Raw genomic sequence first — 21,785 nt, 5'->3', positions numbered from 1 at the left:
GTTCACACCATTCTGTTAACAGATATCAAGAAAAGAAACAGAAAGGGGAGATGCCTAAATTTAGAATCCAGACTCTCCCACCGTCAAGAAGAGAGAAGCTGAGGGAGCTATGGAGAAAGGATACACGGGCAGTTTGTCTTAATTAAGTATGAGGGAAAACCATATGTGGGACAAATTGTTGCCATAAGTATGGAGGGGCTGCAGGTGAACTGCATGAAACAACGTGGAGACAAAAATGGTTTTGTCTGGCCAAATAGGCGAGACTGCATTTATTATCAAGATCAGGAAGTTGTTTGTGGCTTATCACATCGGTTTGCTACTCTCTCCAAATTTGACTGGCTTATGTACAATGGAGTCTAGATGAACTGATTTATTTGTGGATCCACTCAGCTACGCTGTATGTTCACGGTTCATATGATATAAAAAAATTGGTTGTTTTACTTATATTAATACATATTGCAGACCAGTTTTGAATTGAAATGAAATTTGATACACAAACATATGTTCATATGGTTCATACAATATTAAAAAAAATGTTTGTTTTATTGTTAAATATCAAATAAATCAACAACAGTTTTGAATTTAAATGAAATTTGATACACAAACATATGTTCATATGGTTCATACAGTATTAAAAAAATGTTTGTTTTATTGTTAAATATCAAATAAATCAATCAAATTTGAATATTGCCTTCCAGCATTTAAGAGTGGTTAAATATTTCCTGCCATATGAGTGATCAGTACTCACCAATAAGTAGGATAATACATGGTTTGCATTGACACATGGCGACATTATCATATGGTGTGACACTATATCATTTGGTGTGACATTCCAAATTGTGAAAATAACATACCTTTATTAATGATAAAACCTGAAAATGTTCATGGAATACATAGAAAATAGTATCAGCAAGAGTCACAAATATTTTTTATAATTTTCTAGCAAGGTTTGTCACAATAAATAGAAAATATGTTGAAAGACCGACGGCATAGGTCTCACATTGAGCAATGTTTTAGAAAATAATACACAGATTTAATTAATTTTCACAAAACTATAATGGATCACAGTTTAGTTATGATAAATGACTTTGATAAAGTGAGTAACTTAAGAAAGGTATAATCCATTTTCAGTTTATATACAATTATTTTCATGTCACACCATATGACGATTGTACGCACTAATACAACAAATTGTCACATAAATTCTGATTCCAATTGAAAATTTTGAAACAACATATGTTTCTATAAAGATGAGAGTTAGTAGAACAAAAGTCTACCATTTTTATGCCTGTTATTTGAATTTTTTGAAAAAACACTTTTTTATGGTACATATGTCACTGACCCATATGCATAAACTGTGCATGACGGTAGCAAATGCAAACCAAATGCAGTCTGAGTGTATGCTAACGAGCTCACAAGCATACTGTTTACTCGGTTACTTTTCCATGATTAAAACACGCTATCCTTTCATCTAATTACACTTCACTGGATCTTTATACTGTTAATATTTAGACGTAGGCCTACTTGGTAACTTCAAATCAAAGAGTACCAGTAGTTGCAAATAACAGCAGTAGATGGACGGTTTCAATCTCACGTAAAAAATGTAACCACATAATAAAAAATAATAAAAAAAACACCATTTCACTGGGATTTTTACTCGGATAAGTTAAGGAAACTGACGTGCTGAGCCTGGTCATCGATGGCAGTAACTTGTCCCACTCTCCACAGCACAGACACTATTTCAGTCGGGATAGATTTGCATATTCCCCCACATTCACACCACCAGTTTGTGTTGGCTCTCATCCTCACGTCCTCAGGCTGTTGAGCGATCGCAACCTCCTCCTGTCATTCTATTTCCAAAGCGTGCAGCTCATCTTCTGAAAACTCAGGTATGGTTATGGTTCTGGCTCTTGACTGTCTGAGAAGTCACCCTCTTTGTCTCTCACAAAATTAGCCATGTTCATTGCCATTCATGTACTGTAGGAAAAATAGCCAGCTACTATTCACGCCGGTATGTTGACGGAAGTCGTGGGATTTCATGTGTTGCGTGATATATCTGCGCCCAAGTAGCAGTGCTTCGCCTAAGCAGCTGTGTTTCGCCTGTGCTTCCCCCTAATATAGTCCCAAGTCAATATCTGCCTAAGAAATCGCCTAGTGTTAATCTGCATCGCTATTTGTACTCATTGTGAATACGCAGGCCACAAGAAGTAATTAGGTGGGGTGGGTTTTTTTTTATCACTTTTACTCAGGACATGCTAGCTGGCAACAAAGGATTCCATTCATTGTGCTAAGCTAAGCTAGCGCCAACCCTGTCAAACTAAAACAATGCATGTACTGAGACAAAAATGCATTTGCCCACCTATCTAAATGTAGGAAAGAAGGTGAATAAGCCCTATTTCAAAAAACGGAAATGTTCCTTTAAATTGGAAAGATTTACAGAAGAAAATTAAAAAACAACAGAATACATTGAAAGATTACCTATTCAGTAAATAACATTATACCATGGACATGGTACTGTTCAAACATACAGAGCAACTTAAATGGCAGTACATTAAAGCATTTGTGTACAGCAGTACAGAACTACAAGCATTTCAAAGATGCAGGGGATGCTATTCTAGGACGCTATTGATCATGTACAGAAAAATCGCGAAGCAAAAAGGACACGGAGACCAACAGACTAGACAGAGCAGGTTACTTATGATCAGAGCCCGTCTACGGAGAGCCTTGGCACTTCTATTAGCCCCATTGTATATAGATCTTGGTTGCAGTTCCATTAGAATTCCACTGGAGGTGATCGCGGGCGAGTGCAGACTGAATGGGAGTCTATGGGGCTAGACGGCTAAATGTGTTTCTTTCACCCGATTGCCGTTGAGAAATCTCAGATTTGATTGTAGGTTTTGCAAGTTCAACATGGGGGTCAAAAGTTGAATGAACGAGTACTTATGTCCTTTCGATTTCTTACAGGTTGAGTTGTTGTTGCTCATAACACGCTAGCATTCTGCTAATGAACGCTGATTGGTCAGTGAAGGACTGATTACGACCAGAGATACCGCTTGATGGCATCCAGAAACAAACAAAACAAAAACACCTGTGTCAGCTGTGTTGTCGATGCCTCGAGAGAAAAGAAAGTGCAGAGCGCGAACGCACCAAAGCGACGGAAGGATTGCCGTAAAGCAATATCTCTGGTCGTACGATGTGTATGACGTCATTGACATTTTAAAAGACTTTTTAAAGCAAATAAGTGACTCTAAAAAATCTAACACCCAGCAATGTGTAATTTCTTTGCATCTCCTTTCGAATACAACATTCAAAATACAATTACACTTATTGTGATGCAATACATTTTTTTACATCCCCAATCCCCCCTAACAACCCCGCCATAAATAAAAAAGTGTAGCTTACCAGAAATTGTACCATGTAAACATTGTAACATGTTGTCACTAAACCTATAGACTAAACGTCCCCAGCATTTTGCTCACTTTGCTCATTTGGCTTCAGTTCCTAGAGTCAAATATTTTGTGTGTTTATCCTGTGATTGAACTAGTTTTCATATTGTGGTTGTGAAGTGTTTTGTTTTTCATATTGTTCATTCTTGTTCAGTCATCACGGTGTGTGTGAGGCTGGGAAGGAGGGAGCAGGTAAGTAAGTCTAGGTTTAGGAGAGAGTGCCCAGGGATTAAAGTGAAAAAAATTCTTCTGACTGAAATTTTTTTTTAGGCCAAGTCATATTCCTTTAACTTTTTACATAGTCGAGACCAATAGCGTTTTAAGGGGAGACGTTTTAAACCGCTTTAATATTGCCAGTAGGGGTATTTTAAAAGCTATTTTCATCTATGAAAACCAGGCAGGGAGCATGTAGGCTACTGTAGAGCACGAACGGCAGCATTGTGACTAGCTTCTGATTGATGGTGACCTAGCACTTTTTTACCATTATTGCCATATTGAAGTCTCCTGTGACATACTGTGCAAAGACGTACCTGGCTGTTTGATTTTTTTAGTCCACGAACTAAAAGGCTTGCCATTCTCCCCCCATTTCGCTAAGCCTTCCCCTTTACTTAAACTTTCGTTAAGTAAAGGGGAAAATATTATATATAGGCAAATTATAACACATGTTTACACAAAATTTGTGTTAAAAAAAGTACTTTTCCCCTTTACTTCACATAAATTGTAAGAATATGACTAATAGTAAAGACTAGTACTAATACATAAACATTAGGCCTATGCTAAAGCTATTAAATAGCAGTCCCAAACTAGTTTTTGTTAATACAATGTTGGTATGAGCCACTACAGTCATTTAAAAATATAAAAAATAATACAAAGAAAAATAGTGGCATTTTGGGGTTAATATGGAAACGACAGTTACGATGGTGAATACACAATATTAACAATAACTATTAATGAAACATGGAAACTGCTCCTGGTGAATAGAATGAAAATCATCCCTGCATTACTTTTATTTCGGGTAATTTACAACGTAACGGCGTTGCATGCTCGTAGTTTCTTTTGCACTTGATCAGTGAGGCGATACAGCGCGAGTCGCCGCATTTGCGCGTGCAATTGAGTGTGCGCTACGAGAACAGTATAACGGCTGACAGGACAAGAACGTCCGTTTTTCTGAGGTGAAAAACTTTATTTCAGCGTACACTTATGTCACTGCCTGGTAGTTCCTATTGTGCTGGGTTTTCTGAAGTAGTCATGATTCGCCTCTCATAACATAACGCTCTAAAGTTAACACGCACGCAGAGTGGAAAAGGAGGAGCGGAGGAGAGGGGAGCAAGGATCACAGCGCAAATTTGAACTATATCGATATATTTTTTATATCGATATATCGCCCAGCCCTACCTGCATTATAAGTGTGTCCATGATAACTGAAATATAGTTCTACCTCAGCGCTCAGCTGTAGCCTGACATGCACTTTCCGTGAGCGGTAATTGAAAACCCGGAGTGGACCATCAGCGAAGTGATTACAGAATGCTTAGAGTGGAGAGAGGAACGTGCTTTTGCTCCACTCCAGGCTTTGATCACATCCCACTCAGCAGGGTGAATACACCTCGTCTTTCCTTAATTTAAGACTATTCAAACTAAAGTTAAGACATTTATTACACTATTTGAGAAATGAAAGCCTATTTACGGCCTTAAAATTATGAAAAGTGAATTTAAGACATTAAGGTAAGACTGGAACCATATTGACGGAAATCCGTCATAGACTTGCTGCAATTAACGGAAATCCGTCGTAGCGACGGAGAACTTTAATCCCTGGAGTGCCACACCGTGTAATTTTGTTATTTGGTAAGTCAGTGTAGTTTAGTTTTGGCGTCTTGACGCTAAAGACTTTTCTTTTCTACGTTTTTTGGTTATGGCTCTTCACAATGCTTGTCATTTTTAAGATTCAGCTAACCATTTCTGTCAACATTTCAAATGAGTTTTAATGTAAAAAAAGAAGAAAAAACAGAAAAAGAGTTTCTACATTCAATGTTTTTTATTTCATGACATTTTCATAAATAACAACTCAATTGACATTTATTAAAGCTGCGTTTCCCCAGAACTAATAACAGTAATCATAGTGATAAGTGCTTTGTTTTCAGAGAAAGAGGATCTCTCTTAGAAAGAAACAAATTTTATACAGTAACATGGACCTTACAAATCCATCCATCCCCTATCTGCTATAACATCACTTCATCACTGACACAAAGAAGGCAAGTTCTGAATGTCTGTGCTAGATATATTACACACGATCAGTTCTCTTGCGAGCATGGAAAAGTAAAAATTAATCAGATATTTCATTATCAGCTTTCTGAGTTTTACAGCCCAATGTTACTTCACAGATTAGTAAATTTACTTTTCAAGAACCTAACAAGTTCATTATTTTTACCATTTTACTCATCAAACTTTAAGAAATATAACTTTCTGCTTAAAGCAAGAGCACTTATTGCATCCATATCTCATCTGAATTCAGATCCGAATAAGACAAAAAGCCTTGAGACAACTTCACTTCTGATGCCAGTATGAAGGGAAGTTTCAATGCGCTAGACAGCTTTATGCCTATTGTCATGCATTAATATGTACAGATCACTGTTTTGTACAGTACTCAGCATGCAGATACGTCCTATGCTCATCTTATAACATAAGCAGATGTACGTTCACAAGCATAAGGAAATTCAGTGAACGTATTTTTGAGGTTTAATCTGCACTTCAGCATTACAGACCGTCTAAGATTCTGCATAAAGTAAAGACTGAATATGAAACAGAAACCAGATTTGTAGATCATGTGTGTTGGGGTGTGTCATATAACTGTCATGAGTAAATGTCGGTGGCATCAGGAAACACTTTGTGCAAGATGCTATTTTACTTTTTTAAATACAATTCCATACCTTGAACATCAAAAAAAAAAAAAAAAAAAAACCTGATCTAGATCAAACGTGAAGGTAAATGTCCTCAAACATCAGTCATGTAAGAGGAATCTGTTTTTGTTTTTTTTTGTTTTTTTTAAATAACAGCAGCAGTGATCTAACAAGAGTGTGTCCTCCTGACCACTAGGGGGAGATAAAAAAAAGTATCCTGCTATCCTTTACAGGCACTCCTACACATCTTCATTTGTGTACAACTCAAAACGTGGGAGTTTTCATTTAAAAAATGCCTATTAAACAGTACATTTTACAGAATTACTGATTTACTGCATACATTGCATCTAAACATACAAGTGTATCACAAAATTGTATCAACAAATGTCTGACATCAGTACTCAGTGTCACACACCCTAATCCACTCTCACAGCAAAGTGAAGAGCACTCAGTCCTTCAGAGGAATGCTTATCTAATAAATAAATACATGAGATAATACACATAAAATGTTTGACATGCCACTATTTTCACATAGGTCACCCTTAAACATTTTTTTTTAAACAGTGGCTTTGAGTCAATCAAACATTTATGGAGCACAAAAAGATCACACAATAAAAAGCAGACAGTATTGTAAAGTGATGATATTAAGTTATTCTGAATTACAGTACAAAAAAAATAATAATACCATGACAAAGAACTGGCACTATGGTACCAGCATGCCTTTCATTTCTCACTTTTAACTTATGTGTATCTAATGCACACATTTGAAGGTATAGTTCACTCAAAAACGAAAATTCTAGGACAGCACAAAATTTAGCAATTTGAAATTTTCTGCTGATGATATATAACTATATTTAAAAAAACAAAAAAACAAAACAACATTTTTTAGAATGAATGGGGTGATTTTGTAGGGGAGTGCTCCTGCATAGAAAACTTTTGTGAGTGTGAACCATTCTTTTAAGGGCTGAACAATTTGGGAAAACCTAAAAAATGTGGGTGTTGAAAGTTAAACCATCAAGCTTTTGTTTTGGCAAGCTGCCAGCAAATATATGCACTGCCTGTTTCCAGAGTAAAGCATGGCACTGTATTCATTTAAATGCAATCCGCTAAAAATGGTAGTGCATATATTTATTTAAATAAATTGCAGCCAGCACAATTTGACAATCACACTAAGCCATATCGCAAAATTGAATTTATTTCGATATACTGTGTGTAGCCCTAGAAAATGATTTACTCACCCACATGTCAAAAGACTTTCTTTATTCTGTAAAACTGTATTTTGAAGAATGTTTCAAATGTTTTGTCCAAACAATTAAATAACATTGGACCTGACTGACTTTCACTGTCTGAACATCATCTTTTGTGTTCCACAGAATACAGAAAGTCGTACAGGTAAATGATGACAGTTTTCAGTTTTGGGTGAACCATACCTCTATTTCAATGTTTCATCCCACACTGCATCCAGTAAGATAACCATACTAACATCAGGGATGCGGCCCGACTGTGTTGCGTTGTAAATATTGATCAGTTTCTGAGATGTTGCAGTGGTCGTCTTTAGGTCTGGGCCTCTGGCAGAGGTAACCCTGGCTCACAGGCTGCAGTGGATAGAGCCAGACCCGTTGCTCCCCGACAGAGCAGTCCCTTTGCTGTGGCTGCAGACGCTTCCCTTCTGTTAAAGTTCCTGTAAGGTCGTCGTGGAGGTCCACGGTGCGAGGGAGGTGGTCCACGCAGGCACAAGGAAGGGAAGCTGAACCCAGCCAGACAGCAGGCCGGACATGACATGACATCGTCTTGTTCATTAGTGGGCGGTAAAGGCTCCGGGGCAGGGCCTCGGTATCCTTTGAGTCTAGCCCATGCAAACGGCCGCCCAGGCCTCAGCAGTCCATTGTTGTTGTCCAAACGGGGAAGGGGAGGTAATAACGTTGGTCCGTTTGAGATGGGCGCAGCCCAACCATTGGATTTTAAGGATGGGGAATAAGAACCGCTAATAAGCCGCTTTCCTGACACGTTTCCTTCTGCTGTGTCGGGCGAACTACTACAGTCCATGGGCTCTGTGAGGTTCAGGCCCTCCTTCTCCACCTCTTCCTCCTCCTCTTCTACCCGTTCTAAAGACACCATATCTAAGTCCAGAACCAGGCCTGTGTCCTCCACCACATCTTGCCGTCCTTCCGCCTCTTCCTCTTTCATTCCATCTCCCAGTGCTTCATTTCTCTCATCCTCTTCCCGGCCCTCTTGGTCCCGGAAGGGTAGCTGTCGACCCAGATCAGGAGTGCACGGCAGGGACCGACACCTTCGAGGGGGTCCTCGGAGCCCCGGGCTCCCGTTTAGTGGTGGGGAGGCACAAGGGTCTGGAGGTGGTGGAAGGGTAAAGGTAAGAGAGATGACAGATTTGCTAGGGGTGTCGAACAGCTTGATGCGACCGCCGTTGAGGTCTTGGCGAAGAGAGAATGGGTTGACCCGTGCAGGAGTGCCTAAACATGGTGATGTGGCAGGGGGCAATACGTCTGACTGACTACGTGACAGGCGCTGGTCACCAGGATAGCATGGTGAGCTTCTTCTCCTATACGGGCTGACGTCAATGGCAATGGGTTCTGAGGAAACCACAACAATGACATTATTTCTTTAAGAGTGGTAAAGAAAGTGTTGTAAAAAGAGTTCAAATTTTAAAAAAAACATTTTAAATTTGTATATAATATACACAGCCATTCAAAAGTCTGGGGTTGGCAAGAGCTTTATTTGCTCAAAAATACAGTAAACACAGTAATCTTGTGAAATATTATTACAATTTAAAATGACCAGTCTTCAGTGTCACATAATCCTTTAGAAATCATTGTATTATTTGGGGCATAAGACACATTTCTGATTTTGAATGTTAAAAAGAGTACAACTTAATATTTTTGATTTTTTTTCAAAACTGCATTTATTTGAAATAGAAATCTTTTGTTATATTATAAATGCCTTTACCATCACAATTTAATGCATCCTTGATTAATAAAAGTATTAATTTCTTTAAAAAGATTATTTTTTTAAACTGACCCCACACACAATATATATGCACGTGGGCTTAAAATCAATTATTTATTTATTTATTTAATTAATGATTATAAATAATAATTCATTACACTGATTTAGCGCACTGATTTCCTGGCCATGTTGTTTGCCCATGTTATTTGTAACATGCTTACCTAGGATGACTGGAACTTCACTCTTCACTCTTTCTCTCTCGTTCCTCTCAAGTGTCACTACTATTTCAGAGAAGGCAGGGCGACTATCTGCACTCATCTACCATAGACAAAAAAATAACACATAAATGACGATCTCAGTGAAAAACATGAACAGTTTTATACAGATCTACAGTCCAATGTGTTTTTGAATTTACAGTTTTATTTTATGTTTGGGTTCATAGCTTACATTGCAGCAATTGACAGCCAGGCGAAGGAATGGAGGTGGACAGTCTCCCACCATATGCCCAAAGGCTTCCACATCCAGTCCAAAATCCTACAGTCAAACAGAACATTTTATTTCATATGTATTACACTAATCAGGCATCTTCAGACATAATACAAATACACACATAGACAAACTTGAGATACATATTTAACTTCAATAATGAACATCGTGTTGCTTTCTAAAATAAAATGAACTATGAAAAATCTATTTTGTTGAAATATGCAACATGATGCTTGACCAGCAGAGGGAGGCAGCGCACTAGTGGTCATGCTGAATTTAACGTCAGATTTAGATTAGATGTTGATTCGTTATATAGTTATTCATATGCACATGCACATGCATCATGTTTATAAAAAACCATGGGAGTAAGTGACATAAGGCCAAAATAAATCTAATTATTTCTGCATTAAGTTTGTTTTGTTTACAGATACAGAATACAATTTTAGAATATCAATATTTCTGTTATCATTACCTAAACAATAGACTTTCTAATAGACTAGAAATAGACTTTCAGACAAGATTTAAGTTTTTGTCTTTGAACAAAATGTTTGTCTTTAAACTTAAATTTAGCAAAAGTGATAAGTGCTTTTTCACACAATCTCTAGGCTTGATCTATATCTGATAAACCAGCTTATGATTCTATGCTTGACTCTGTGTTTCATGTGATGTTGTACAGCTGAATGATGTACCTCTGTCCGTGGGAGAATATCTGGGTCAGCCTCAATTCGAGCAATGATCTCACAAAGGATTATTCCATATGAAAAGACATCCGCCTATGGTATGAACATGACATAAATTAAGTTACACAAGCACATGAGCAGAGTTGGACATTGATTTGTTAGTTTTCAAAGACAGGATACCTTCTCATTGTAGAGCTCTCCTCTTAACATTTCTGGAGCCATCCAGTAGGGGGAGCCCACAACTGCCAAAGGCTGCTTTTCAACACCATCACTGTAGACGAGCAAAACAAACATTTCATGCATGTCTTCAATCTGTATTTGAGTTATGTTTGGAATACTATTCTGAATATAGTCTTCCCATATAAGTGTAATACTTTTGCTTGTATTTCTGGGTTAAATGTGTGTCATAACTCTGTATTATTTCTGTTAGATAAGGTATGCACTGACCTATAATCAGGGATTTTCTCTGCCAGCCCAAAGTCCCCAACCACAGCTGTAAAAGCACCATTGTCACAACGCACCAGACAATTCTGTAAAAAGAGTGTTGTGTCAGAGTGTATATTTTAATATTATGTACAGTCTTAACCTTTTTTTTTGTCCAATAACTGTAACACTTTGCAGCAAACCACAGTGAGTAGACATAGGTGCTGGTTAGGGTTGCCAACTGTTCCGTATTAATAAATACATCAAATTAAATTTACAATTTAAGACATCAAAGTAGCAGTAGTGTAGTCTAGGGTATACACAGACATATGCTATTTGACCAACTAGTTTTAAAGGGATTTTGCGGATAATAACCTGAATATGAGAGACTATACATATATCAATAGCAGTTCAAGGAAGACTTTAAAACAAAGCAAAATCCTCTGCTCTGGCTTCAAAGCGAGTGGGACTCATTACTAATAGGAATTCTGTTTCACCATCCGCGTTTTGATTGCAGCAAAACAGTTAGGCCGAATTCAGACAACATGGTTACTGTTCATGAGCCCCATATTCAGTCACACAACATCCAGCCATACAGTTTAATATAGATATAATAATATACAGTAGTCAACATTTGAAGTGGATCAAAACCTTTCATCAAAGTTATTCATGAATATTGTATGTATATATACGAAAATGAGTTTTTACGTGCATATGATACGTAGTTTTCACATGCATATGATACGCACTTTATGGCGTGTAATATGCACGTACCGTTACCCCACATCACTAATCCTACCCAAGGGGTTTACAATGCGTATCATATGCACATAAATACTAATTTTCGCTTGTAAATTGCACGATAAACACAATGCGTGCTATAGAGACGAATTTCATGAGATCGGGTTGTACACATTAGTGGCCAAAAGTGATGTTCGGCATAGAAAAAATCTTCACCCTTAATTCAAATTATTAAAAAGATTTAAAATGAAAGATTTTGTAAGCATTTTGTGTAGTTGTGCTTGGAGTCCAGAGGTGGACAAAGTACACAACTTCCTTACTTGAGTGAAAGTACAGATACTACTGGTCAAATATTACTCCGTTACAAGTAAAAGTTGTAAAGACCGATTCTCACTTAAGTAAAAGTACAGAAGTACTCGTTTTTAAAAGTACTTAAGTATCGAAAGTAAAAAGTAAATGTCAATGCATTGTTTTATTATTGTTGCATTGTTGAATGTAATACTTACAGTACCTTATGCCTCTGAATCTATGCCTGCCCTCATATCAATATCACATTTATTTCCAGAACACAGTTCCAGTAGTGGGATTGAATATGAGATTGAATAAGTGCACTCAATAACGTCTACAATGGTTTCGGACACCCAAATGGCTGTTCCCTCAAATATTGCCCTTGGCTTAGTTTTTTGGCTTTGATGTCAACCCGACTTTCATTTCCAAACCAAAATCATCTCCTGAATGACGTTACTACTTTCTACTCAAGGACCTTGACAGAAACGTAGTGGAGTAAAAAGTACGATATTTGTCTTTCAAATGTAGTGAAGTTAAAGTAAAAAGTTTCCAGAAAAGATAATACTCAAGTAAAGTACAGATACTCAAAAAGTGTACTTAAGTACAGTACTCAAGTAAATGTACTTTGTTACTGTCCACCTCTGTTGGAGTCAATTGTTTTATTTGTGATAACATAGTACAACATGCCAAAATTGTGTGGACATCATTTTTGGCCAGGCTGTCATGCAAAGAAATAATGAACACAACGAAATATTAATAACTGATTATGCAGTAGTCAGTGTGTGCTTTTTCCTGTGAGCTTTTTGTTTTCCAATGCATTTCCAATGCATTTGTTTTCCAATGCAATGCTTTTCTATAGTAAAATAAAACTTTTACCTGTAATTTACCCCTTTTTTAATTAAATTGTACAAATAGGTTAAGCAAAACAAATCTGTTGAATCTGAGATTCATTTTAGCATTTAATTCAGGCCCCCCTGAATTGTCTGTACCTTAGAAGTAAGATCTCGGTGGAAAATTCCCTTGCTGTGTAGATATTGCAGCCCTCTTGCAATGTCCAGAGACAGACCTATCCTCACAGTCCATGACAGATATATGTCACTGTCCAGCAGCTGCTCCAAGTTGCCCCCATTTATGTACTGTAAATATAGTCACACTACAGTTATCATCACATCAACCAGACAGTCCATTAACTCCTGTAGTCTGGATTTCTGTGCAGTGTCTTACCTCTGTTAGAGCATGAAGCTGTCCTTCGTGAACACATACACCCAAAAACCTAAGAAAGACCTCAAGGTGAGTATTGGATTTTTTGTTCTTTTTGCATTCCTTTTGTAAATAAGCATTTTTTAACCTCGGATAATTCCCCCATGAGATACATAAAACAAACAAACAAACAAAAATATACCACCACATTTTCATCACATTCAGTTCAGACTTTACAACCTCGCAACTCAAGTAAATATCAAAAAATAAAAACTGGTGTAGTGCTGCCATTGAACAGTAGTGCAGTAAACAATTCACTGTAGTGTTGGGAAGCATTTCATGTAGGGCTGGGCGATATGAATTTGTATTTATTTATCGATAAACGCCTTAAAAAAATATTACGATATACGATTACATAGTCTACCCAAGCCTAGCCGGAGACAACACAGCTGATATACACTGTAAACAAACACCATGAGTTGGACTGCACTAATTGATAGCCTGCAATTAAGTTTAATTTAATTTAATTATTGAAACATTAAATGTTTTACTTTGGTTAGTTTGAGCTTAAACTAACATAAAACATTAGCTTTGCTGTTACTGTATGTAAGTGTTGCAAATAAGTTAAAAACTATGTTTGTTGATGTCGCATAGCAATGTGTCTTGCCTATTTTACCATAAAATTCATTGTTTCTTTCTTTTTGGCATTATTGCCACATTTCATGATCATTAGTTTAATTTTCCTTAATAATAACTTGTTTAGCGCTATTTTTAAACTTGTATTAAAGCTATAATGTATATATATAAATCAGGGATTAAAAACAAATTGGTTCGTTCTGCATGAGCCAAAACGGTAAGGTTCTTTTTTCTTTCTGGTTAAAGTTCCAAAGTCTCCTTAGGTCACTTATAACGAAATAAAAATTACTGCTTTATTTATTTAGAAACAGAAGTAATTCAAAATTATATTTATGTATTTTATTTGTAATTTTTTAATCTACAACAAAGTATAACGCTCCTAATAAGCTTTATTTATTAATAAGCCAACATCGGAAACTCCAAACCTAAAGAAAGAAAGACCTCAAGGTGAGTATTGGTTTAACTCAATTTTGGATTTTACTGAATATTGGAGTATTGGCAAGAGATATTTAAAGCACTGCAATTTCTTCATCTTTTTGCAATATAACTAAATTGTATATATAAAATAATTTTAATTACAATGTTTTTTTGTATTTATTATGTACAATATTTAAATTAATATTCAGAAACAGGTGCCGTTACATAGGCTGCTACCATTTTATAATTTTTTTTATTAGACTGCAGACCAAAATAAAATACTTGATAATAATACGATTTTTAAAATGGGAGATATCACTGCTATTTCGAATTTATAGGATACAGCATAAAAATGAATATCAATGTTAACTTAGGAATAAAAACATCAAATTAAGATGTGTATGTCATGATTATGTTCAGTTAGTTTCACTTTCATGGACTTCTAGTTTATCATCTGTTTCCTGTTTCCTTTGTTTTTCCCGGCAGTCATCTGAATTCTACAATTTAGAATATCTCATAGATATTCATTTAATTATCAGAGCTGATCATTATTGAGTTTGTTATCATTGAGTATTTAATTTCCTCATTCCTTCCTGTGTTTGTCTAGAATTGTTGGTGTTTGCTATGCACTCTTGTCTCAAATTGTTTGCTTCAGTAAATAAACCTTGTTACTTTCGAAACTCTTACCCTGCCATCATCATCATCTCAGGACTCTAATGACAGAATACCAGACCAAATAGGGACATTGCAGCTGTAAATGTTGCGCCTAGAAGCTGCCCTGAACTTAGAGGAGGAATTGTTTTTATTTTACAGGGTGGAAGTAGTTTGGAGGACTATGTGGAGGAGTTTATCAACATCAGCCACTGTGCGACGTGTGATGACCTCTCCTTAATGGACGGTTTCTGGTGTGGGTTGGACAAGGACGTCAATTTCGCTCTATGGGTGGATGGATCCTCCTTTGTCACTGGCGGATAAAAAGGATAAGAAGAAAGTGGTGGATAAGAACATTGCGATCCAGCCCCACCCAACATCAACAGACATGTCGCCAAGCACAGAGCCCAGAGCCCAGCCAGCCTTCATCCTGCAAGACGGATACAACGTCAGAGCCCCCACAGTGAGTCTGACCAGGTGTGTGAGCTGGTAACATCTGTACCAGTGGGAGTATTGGTGGAGTGTTGTAGAATTTTCCCTTGATTCATGTCTAAGTATGATGCAATGAAAATGACAAGCATGAAAAAATAGGTCCGAAAAGGATGAGAGAATGGAAAAATACCCAGTATGCATAAGAAATGCAAGGTGTCAAAATACAGTATGAAACAGAACACCATTATGTAAGGTTTTGGGATGTTTGACCAATAGAGAAGACATGTCTAATTGTGTCAAGGTCACCAGGCGTGACAGAAGGGAAAGAGATAGATTTGAGGGTATCCATTGGAGACTTGATGATATGAAAAAGGTATAAAAAATGGGTGCTGGATACTGTAACTTCAGATGACCAGCTGGCTTCTCCTTTATTGTTTGTACAATAAAGTGAATTCTTCTTACCTGGAACCTCGACTCTGAGAAACTTCTTTGAGACCTGAGCCAAGAAAGACTTTGAATCTGCTACAACAGGAGCTGGACACTGAAGCATGGCTGATCGATTGGGACAGAGGTAATGCTCCCAACCCAGTCCTGCCCTGTATCTACTGTATTGACACCATCACCGCTGGTCTCTCCATCCCTGAATCTTCTTTTCCATCACCACTAATCCCACCCAGCCTCCCTCTCTTGCCTCCTCATCCAGATTTAGCCAACCCTTCAGCTCCACCTCAGCTGGTTCAGCATCTTTCCCCTGACGCATTGCTGTGTGGATGAGCCTCGGGTCTTACGGTTGCCAGCTTCACCCAAGTAAGTGGTTCCCCCGGCTCCACCTCCAGCATCTGTGTCCATCACTCCACCTCGGCTCCCTCGTTCCACCGGCTCCACCTGGGTCAGACGTCACCCCTCCTATGCCACGGACTTACATTTGCTGCGCTCCGTCTCTCCACCCCTACAGCTCTGTCTGGCTCCGCCCTCCCTTTGGGGCCACCTCGGCCCTCAGTTGCTCCGCCTCAGTCATCTGGTATCCCGGTTCCACCTCGTGGGGTCAGTGCTATGGCTCCGCCTTGGTCTCCTGAACCATGGGTGTCACTTGGATCCATCAGCTCTCCGTCTGCGCCTAGGGCTCCACTGTCAATGGCTTCTCCGTCGGTCGTCCCCTGGATGTTGTCAGTTGAGACTCCATCATGCCCCCTCCCTCCGTCGACTCCGCCATGGGCTTTCATCCTGACTGTGCTCTGGTGTAACACCTGGCCACTCCTCCCATCCTTGCCTCCTTGGTTCCTGCCACCATCATCGCCACCATGGTTCCTTCCACTGGGGCTTCCTCCTTCACCAGTCCCTCGTCCACCTCAGAAACCACCTCCTCAGCCATTTTACAGCAATCAAGATCAGTGAATTATTTTCTTTTGTTCTTTGATTAACATTAATGACAGGTGGCAGCAGGTATAGCTATTAGGCTGCTGTCAATGCACGGATCCTGTTTACGTCCACTTCAGACAAAACCGACTGTTTACGGGAATATCTTGACATCATTTTGTGTGTATTTGTCCATGCACTATATAAGAGGCGGCTCTATGTGCGCGCTTTGGATGTGTGCGCAGCACAGAAAACAACACACAAGTACATTAGTGTTACATTTCGTGTCTTCTTGCACTTGGTTTAAAATCACATTAAAATGCACACACAGGAAACGATAAGCAATTTCTGACCTTAATTACATAATTGGAATAGATTTTCTATTCCTAACACTACTAACTACTAGCCTAGTCTATAGAAAATATTTAATCCATGCGATTGCATGTGAATCAATATGTGTATTGTAACTATGGGGCTATGTGAAATATATTTGTCATTTTTTCCAGATATTGTCGATGATCAATCTGGTAACTGACAGTTATATTTTCATATCGCCCAGCCTTAATTCCATGCATACAGAGAGAAGTATTCCGTCTTTTGTATAACAAAAAAGTGAGTGCCACACCTGAGGATGTTGGGGTGGCAAAGGCGGTTCATGAGTTGCACCTCTCTCAGCATGTTGGCTTTGTTACTGACCATTGTGTTCATCTTCAGAGCCATCACCTGCCCTGTGATCCTGTGCTGCACCTGCAGAATGCACACACACAGGCATAATGATTTTTATACTGAATACATTGTTTATTCTATCCCCTAACCTTAAACCTACCCATCACAGAGAAACTTTCTGCATTTTTTCTTTTTCAAAAAAGATCATTTTGAATGATTGAATGATCCACTGATTCAGTGACACTACTAAAATTAAATATTTTGTATGATACACACAGTAGACCAGAAATTGGGTGGGATTGGGGGGTGGGGGGGACATGCCACTGAAGCATAACTTAATTCATTGATTTAATTCATATTTTTGTATTAACATTTTTGTAAAAATGTCAATATTATTATAATATAGTTGGATATAATGCAACATTTACTTTCAGGCCACGGTGCTTACACAAGTTTGACTTTTGTCCCTTGTAGTAAATGGTTTGGGCACCTCTGCAGGTGACATTATTTAGTTTTCTTTGGTCAAACTAAGGTAAGGCAGTATATTAATAATGTATTTTTTCCACAGAAGATAATTTTTTTCTATGATTGTATTATTATTATTGCAATATACTGAACAGCCTATACTCCAATACAGGAGTTAAATCTATAAGTTGATTTCCTGACTCAAAATTCCATACCACGTCTTTTTCAGTAAAAATCACAACAAATAATTTTGTAAATCAATATCAACAAGCTTCTGCATCTAGAACCTGTAGAGTGCTTATATCTCATTCTTTACATATTCTCATGAAAATCATGGATACATTACAAAAATAGACATAAAAATATTATATTGTAATGTAAAAACTTCCACAGCTGGTCTTCACAACAGCGAAAGTGCTTGATGGGTCATGCCATTTAGTCGTGTAGCTCTAATTGAGGATAAAATCTATACACATTTGTACAAGAGCATCTAAAGCTTTTTCTGGGCCTAAAAAACCCCAAACAGAATTACTCTGAAGCATGTCAATTAAAATGAGGAAAATATAGGAGTTGAGCATCTAGTGGTGATAGACAAGAGAAGCTGGGATTTGTATGCACAATAATACAATAGTTGTCTTTAAGTTAAATTAAATATGGCTTTTTGGTTTGTATTATTGTGAGAGAGTAGCCTAAGACAGAGATCCAGTGCAGTATGCTGAGTATTAATAGTCATTAGGCACTAATAGGCTTTCTGGATTTCCCGTCATCCCACCTAACCAGCTGGAATGCCGGACATCATGACAATGACGTCACATGTAAAACTTAACATGGGCTTCACCCACTCCTACACATGATCAATCACCAAACACCACAGCATACATCATCCCACATTTTTAAATCAGATATCGGACTGAATTTGATTTATAACTATTTGCGAACCGTATGTCAACAAACAGTACATTCATATTTCATACTTAACAAAGAGTCATTTGTCAGTCAGACAAAGTTCTTCTATGACACCATTTTGTTACAAATAAATTGTAATTAATGGTGACATCGTAAAAGGAAAAAAGACACATGACAGTTTACTTAAGATGGCACAAACCATTTTCAAGAAACATTACATTTATTAAAAGTTACATGCTCAGCTTTGTGCAAAGTTTTAGTTGTCTACTGTAAGACAACATATTAAAAAATCTGTGTCAAAACAGCTGTTTTTCTTTATTTATAGAGATCAAAAAAGTCATGTGTCACATATTTTCAGACCTCACGAGTTATTAGTTATGCACATATCTGCAGTACTGCAAAAAATCTGTAATACTGATGTAACTAACCACTAATTAAGAATAAACAACAAGTATTAAATAGCTGTAATATTATGTAAAAATGTATGTTATTATGTCTTAATATTATTTATGTATTACTACTATTTTTGTAAATGATTCAATTTGGGATGGTTTGGCTTTGAACTTCATGACAGTCAGTTGTGGTCAGGGTTCACTTACATCAAAATGATTTTAAACAAATAACCCAGAATATTTTTCATTATTGGCTTTCAAGAAGAAAATCAGAGCCGCCAACTGTTGATAGAAGCAAAAGACATGGGCCAATGAACACACACATACTCCTCTGTGATGAGGCAGACAGATTAGGGCAGGTTGGTAATCTGATTATGCTGTCGAACCGTCCTGTCTTATCATTTATAACAGACACCGTTGCTCTTAACATGGACACATATGACACTGTTCTATTATATACAACACATGATTATTGAGAAGCAGTGATAACTGAAGCTATTATACATTGTAGTTCATGAGACTTTGGGACCTATATATAAATATATATATATATATATATATATATATATATATTTTTTTTTTTTTTTTTTTAAACAGGTATTTTTTGGCATAATATTTAAATGATCATGATACTAAAACATAAAAACAATATTAATTATGAATTATTAATATAGTTGCTGTTAATAATAATCACAACAATAATTATTAATAATACAAATGATTAATTATTATTATTATTTCTCACAATCAAACACATTAAATAAAAATATTTGTATTTATAAAAGTTACTTTACAGTGAATACCACTGTTGGGTGCTATTCTTAGAGACACACCAAATAGTGACATTTATTAGTAGACACAAAATAATAAAAAGAATAATAATAAACATTAAAAAGTTTAAGTTGATAAGAATATCCGTTAAAAAAAATTATACAATAAATGCTATTTTGAATTTATTTCGCTAGCCTCCTGAACTATGTTAATGATCATAATTTTATGGTATATCCATGGACTGTTCAAATCATGCAAACTCCCCTGCTTTCATCCCAAACTTAAAGTCATGAAACGGTTCAACCAATCATCTATCAGGCATGACATCACTGCAGTGTGACAGTGGATAAACGTTTGTGGATAAAAAGAGGAGAGGTTACCTTAAACACTTCTGAGAAGAACCCAGAACCGATTTTTTCACAGAAAAAATCGTCGATTCGTGCCAGGCTGGACACCGCACTTCGCAGTGCCCGGTACGACGACGGCCGCATCCGGTTGGGCCCGTAAAGGGCATGAAAAGGTTCTTGGTTTTCATCTTGATCCATTATGATGGATAGGCAGGCAGCGGGTCCCTTCAACGCAGCCAAATATCTAAAGTCCAAATATCCATATCCCGAGTGAGATAGACTACAAATAATCACTTAAAAAAGCAGCTCAATGACTAGTAAAAGGACGTGAAATACTGAGTACCACATAGAATTACTCGATTAAATATTCTCCAAAAAGGGCAAATAAGTGCACGTGATGAAGAGTCCGCTCGGGCTGTTTCGCGATTGATGCGGTTGCCATGTTTCATATTCCTATATTCCGGTCGTTAAATCAGTCTTTACTCCAAAGAGGTTGTGCGTTATCGCTCGCAGTTCCAGATATGTCCTTCCCAATATCCGTAGCTTCACTCTCAACAGCTTTTACAAAGAAATCCTGCAAAAAAATGTTTTAAAATAAGAAATGTCTCATTGCTCCTTTAAAAAGAAGGAAAAAAAATAGGCATGTGCTGTAAAATGAAATGGCGACAGAACGAGTAAAATTATGTAGAGAGGCAGCAGAAGGGATAAATCTTATTGCAAGCAAAATAGAATACAGCAAAACAATTCCAATGGCAGTAAGAAATGCGGTGTGTCCGCACCATCTGTCAAGCCTGGCTACAGAGATCCATTGCGGATTGTTTCTGACCGCTATGTCAGGGCTTGCTCTGAATGCAATTTATGTTTCGCCTTTATCGACTTTTAAAGCGACTACCGTTTTACAGACTAAGCTGAATATTATTTTCTATTAGACATGCGAATTTATGATAAAAGCATCTTTAAGCGTGCACATGCAAGGACGGCATGCACGTAGCCGGGCCCATGCGGCTGCCAAATAATATGGCACTGTACCTGATTTCAGTAATATCGAAGAAAAGACTCTCGTTTGTGGACCAACGCTGCATTTAGTAGATCTTCAATGTTTTGTCAACATCTCGTTCGCAAGCTGTCACTGTCCGTCTCGGCCATAGTGCTTATGCCGCTTGTAAATTTGCCCGTTCCGTTCATTGGTGAGGAATAGGGGCAGGTCTTGGCGAGGCTGGACATTGCGCGTCGAGCATGCGCACTTGCGCAGTGAATGCTCCAACGTAGGCCAGTGTGATTCTGCACTATTTTGGTAGGCTACTTTCAGGAGAATGACAGTGTCCACAAAGCAATGGGACGTCACGGGCTGCAAGTCATGGAAATCTTAGCTTAATCGAGTTCGAAAGCATTTGAAGCATTTTAGCCAAGATTTCCACAGCAAGAATGAGTTTACATTTGCCTTTATTCTTGATGTGAGCTTTCGTATTTGGGCTTCTGATTGGCCGCATTATACGTCAATCAAGAATTAAAGCCAATGAGCGGCCAGTGCGCTGGCGTTACTGAACCATGATGTCACTTTTACATTTCAATTCACAATGCAACGTTACAAACATGCAGACAGTGACCGTGGATGATATCATCG

The 21,785-nt window shown here is 37.6% G+C and overlaps 1 protein-coding gene across 2 annotated transcripts; it reads right to left on the bottom strand.

Annotated features, from left to right (window-relative positions):
• Positions 1 to 5,459: 5,459 nt before the first annotated feature.
• Positions 5,460 to 21,363, bottom strand: tesk1a (testis associated actin remodelling kinase 1a). 2 transcript variants are annotated; one of them, XM_084105719.1, is made up of 11 exons: positions 21,191 to 21,363; positions 20,195 to 20,735; positions 17,240 to 17,361; positions 13,147 to 13,195; positions 12,912 to 13,058; positions 10,918 to 11,000; positions 10,651 to 10,741; positions 10,480 to 10,563; positions 9,752 to 9,838; positions 9,526 to 9,622; positions 5,460 to 8,931 (listed from the first exon to the last, which is right to left on the bottom strand). In XM_084105719.1, exons 2-11 carry the CDS (start codon positions 20,357 to 20,359, stop codon positions 7,895 to 7,897), a joined length of 1,962 nt encoding a protein of 653 aa, XP_083961845.1. In that variant the 5' UTR covers positions 20,360 to 20,735; positions 21,191 to 21,363; the 3' UTR covers positions 5,460 to 7,894. The 2 variants fall into 2 exon arrangements, 1 of the variants encoding a protein (XP_083961845.1); XR_014604868.1 differs by lacking the exon at positions 21,191 to 21,363 and having other exon boundaries at positions 7,730 to 7,770; positions 7,820 to 8,931; positions 20,195 to 20,491.
• Positions 21,364 to 21,785: the final 422 nt, after the last annotated feature.

The sequence above is a fragment of the Abramis brama genome (genome assembly GCF_963993115.1).
Source record: "Abramis brama genome assembly, chromosome: 2".
In the NCBI taxonomy this organism is placed as follows: domain Eukaryota; kingdom Metazoa; phylum Chordata; class Actinopteri; order Cypriniformes; family Leuciscidae; genus Abramis; species Abramis brama.
Note: the sequence above shows the minus strand (reverse complement) of the source record. Positions and strands in the feature narration are given on the sequence as shown.

Coding starts and splice junctions, on each gene's coding strand:
- tesk1a (XM_084105719.1), bottom strand. CDS start 20,359: ATGGATCAAGATGAAAACCAAGAACCTTTTCATGCCCTTTACGGGCCC. Junction 13,059..13,146: donor AGCTTCATGCTCTAACAGAG/GTAAGACACTGC, acceptor CTATATTTACAG/TACATAAATGGGGGCAACTT. Junction 10,564..10,650: donor GAGAGCTCTACAATGAGAAG/GTATCCTGTCTT, acceptor TTCATACCATAG/GCGGATGTCTTTTCATATGG.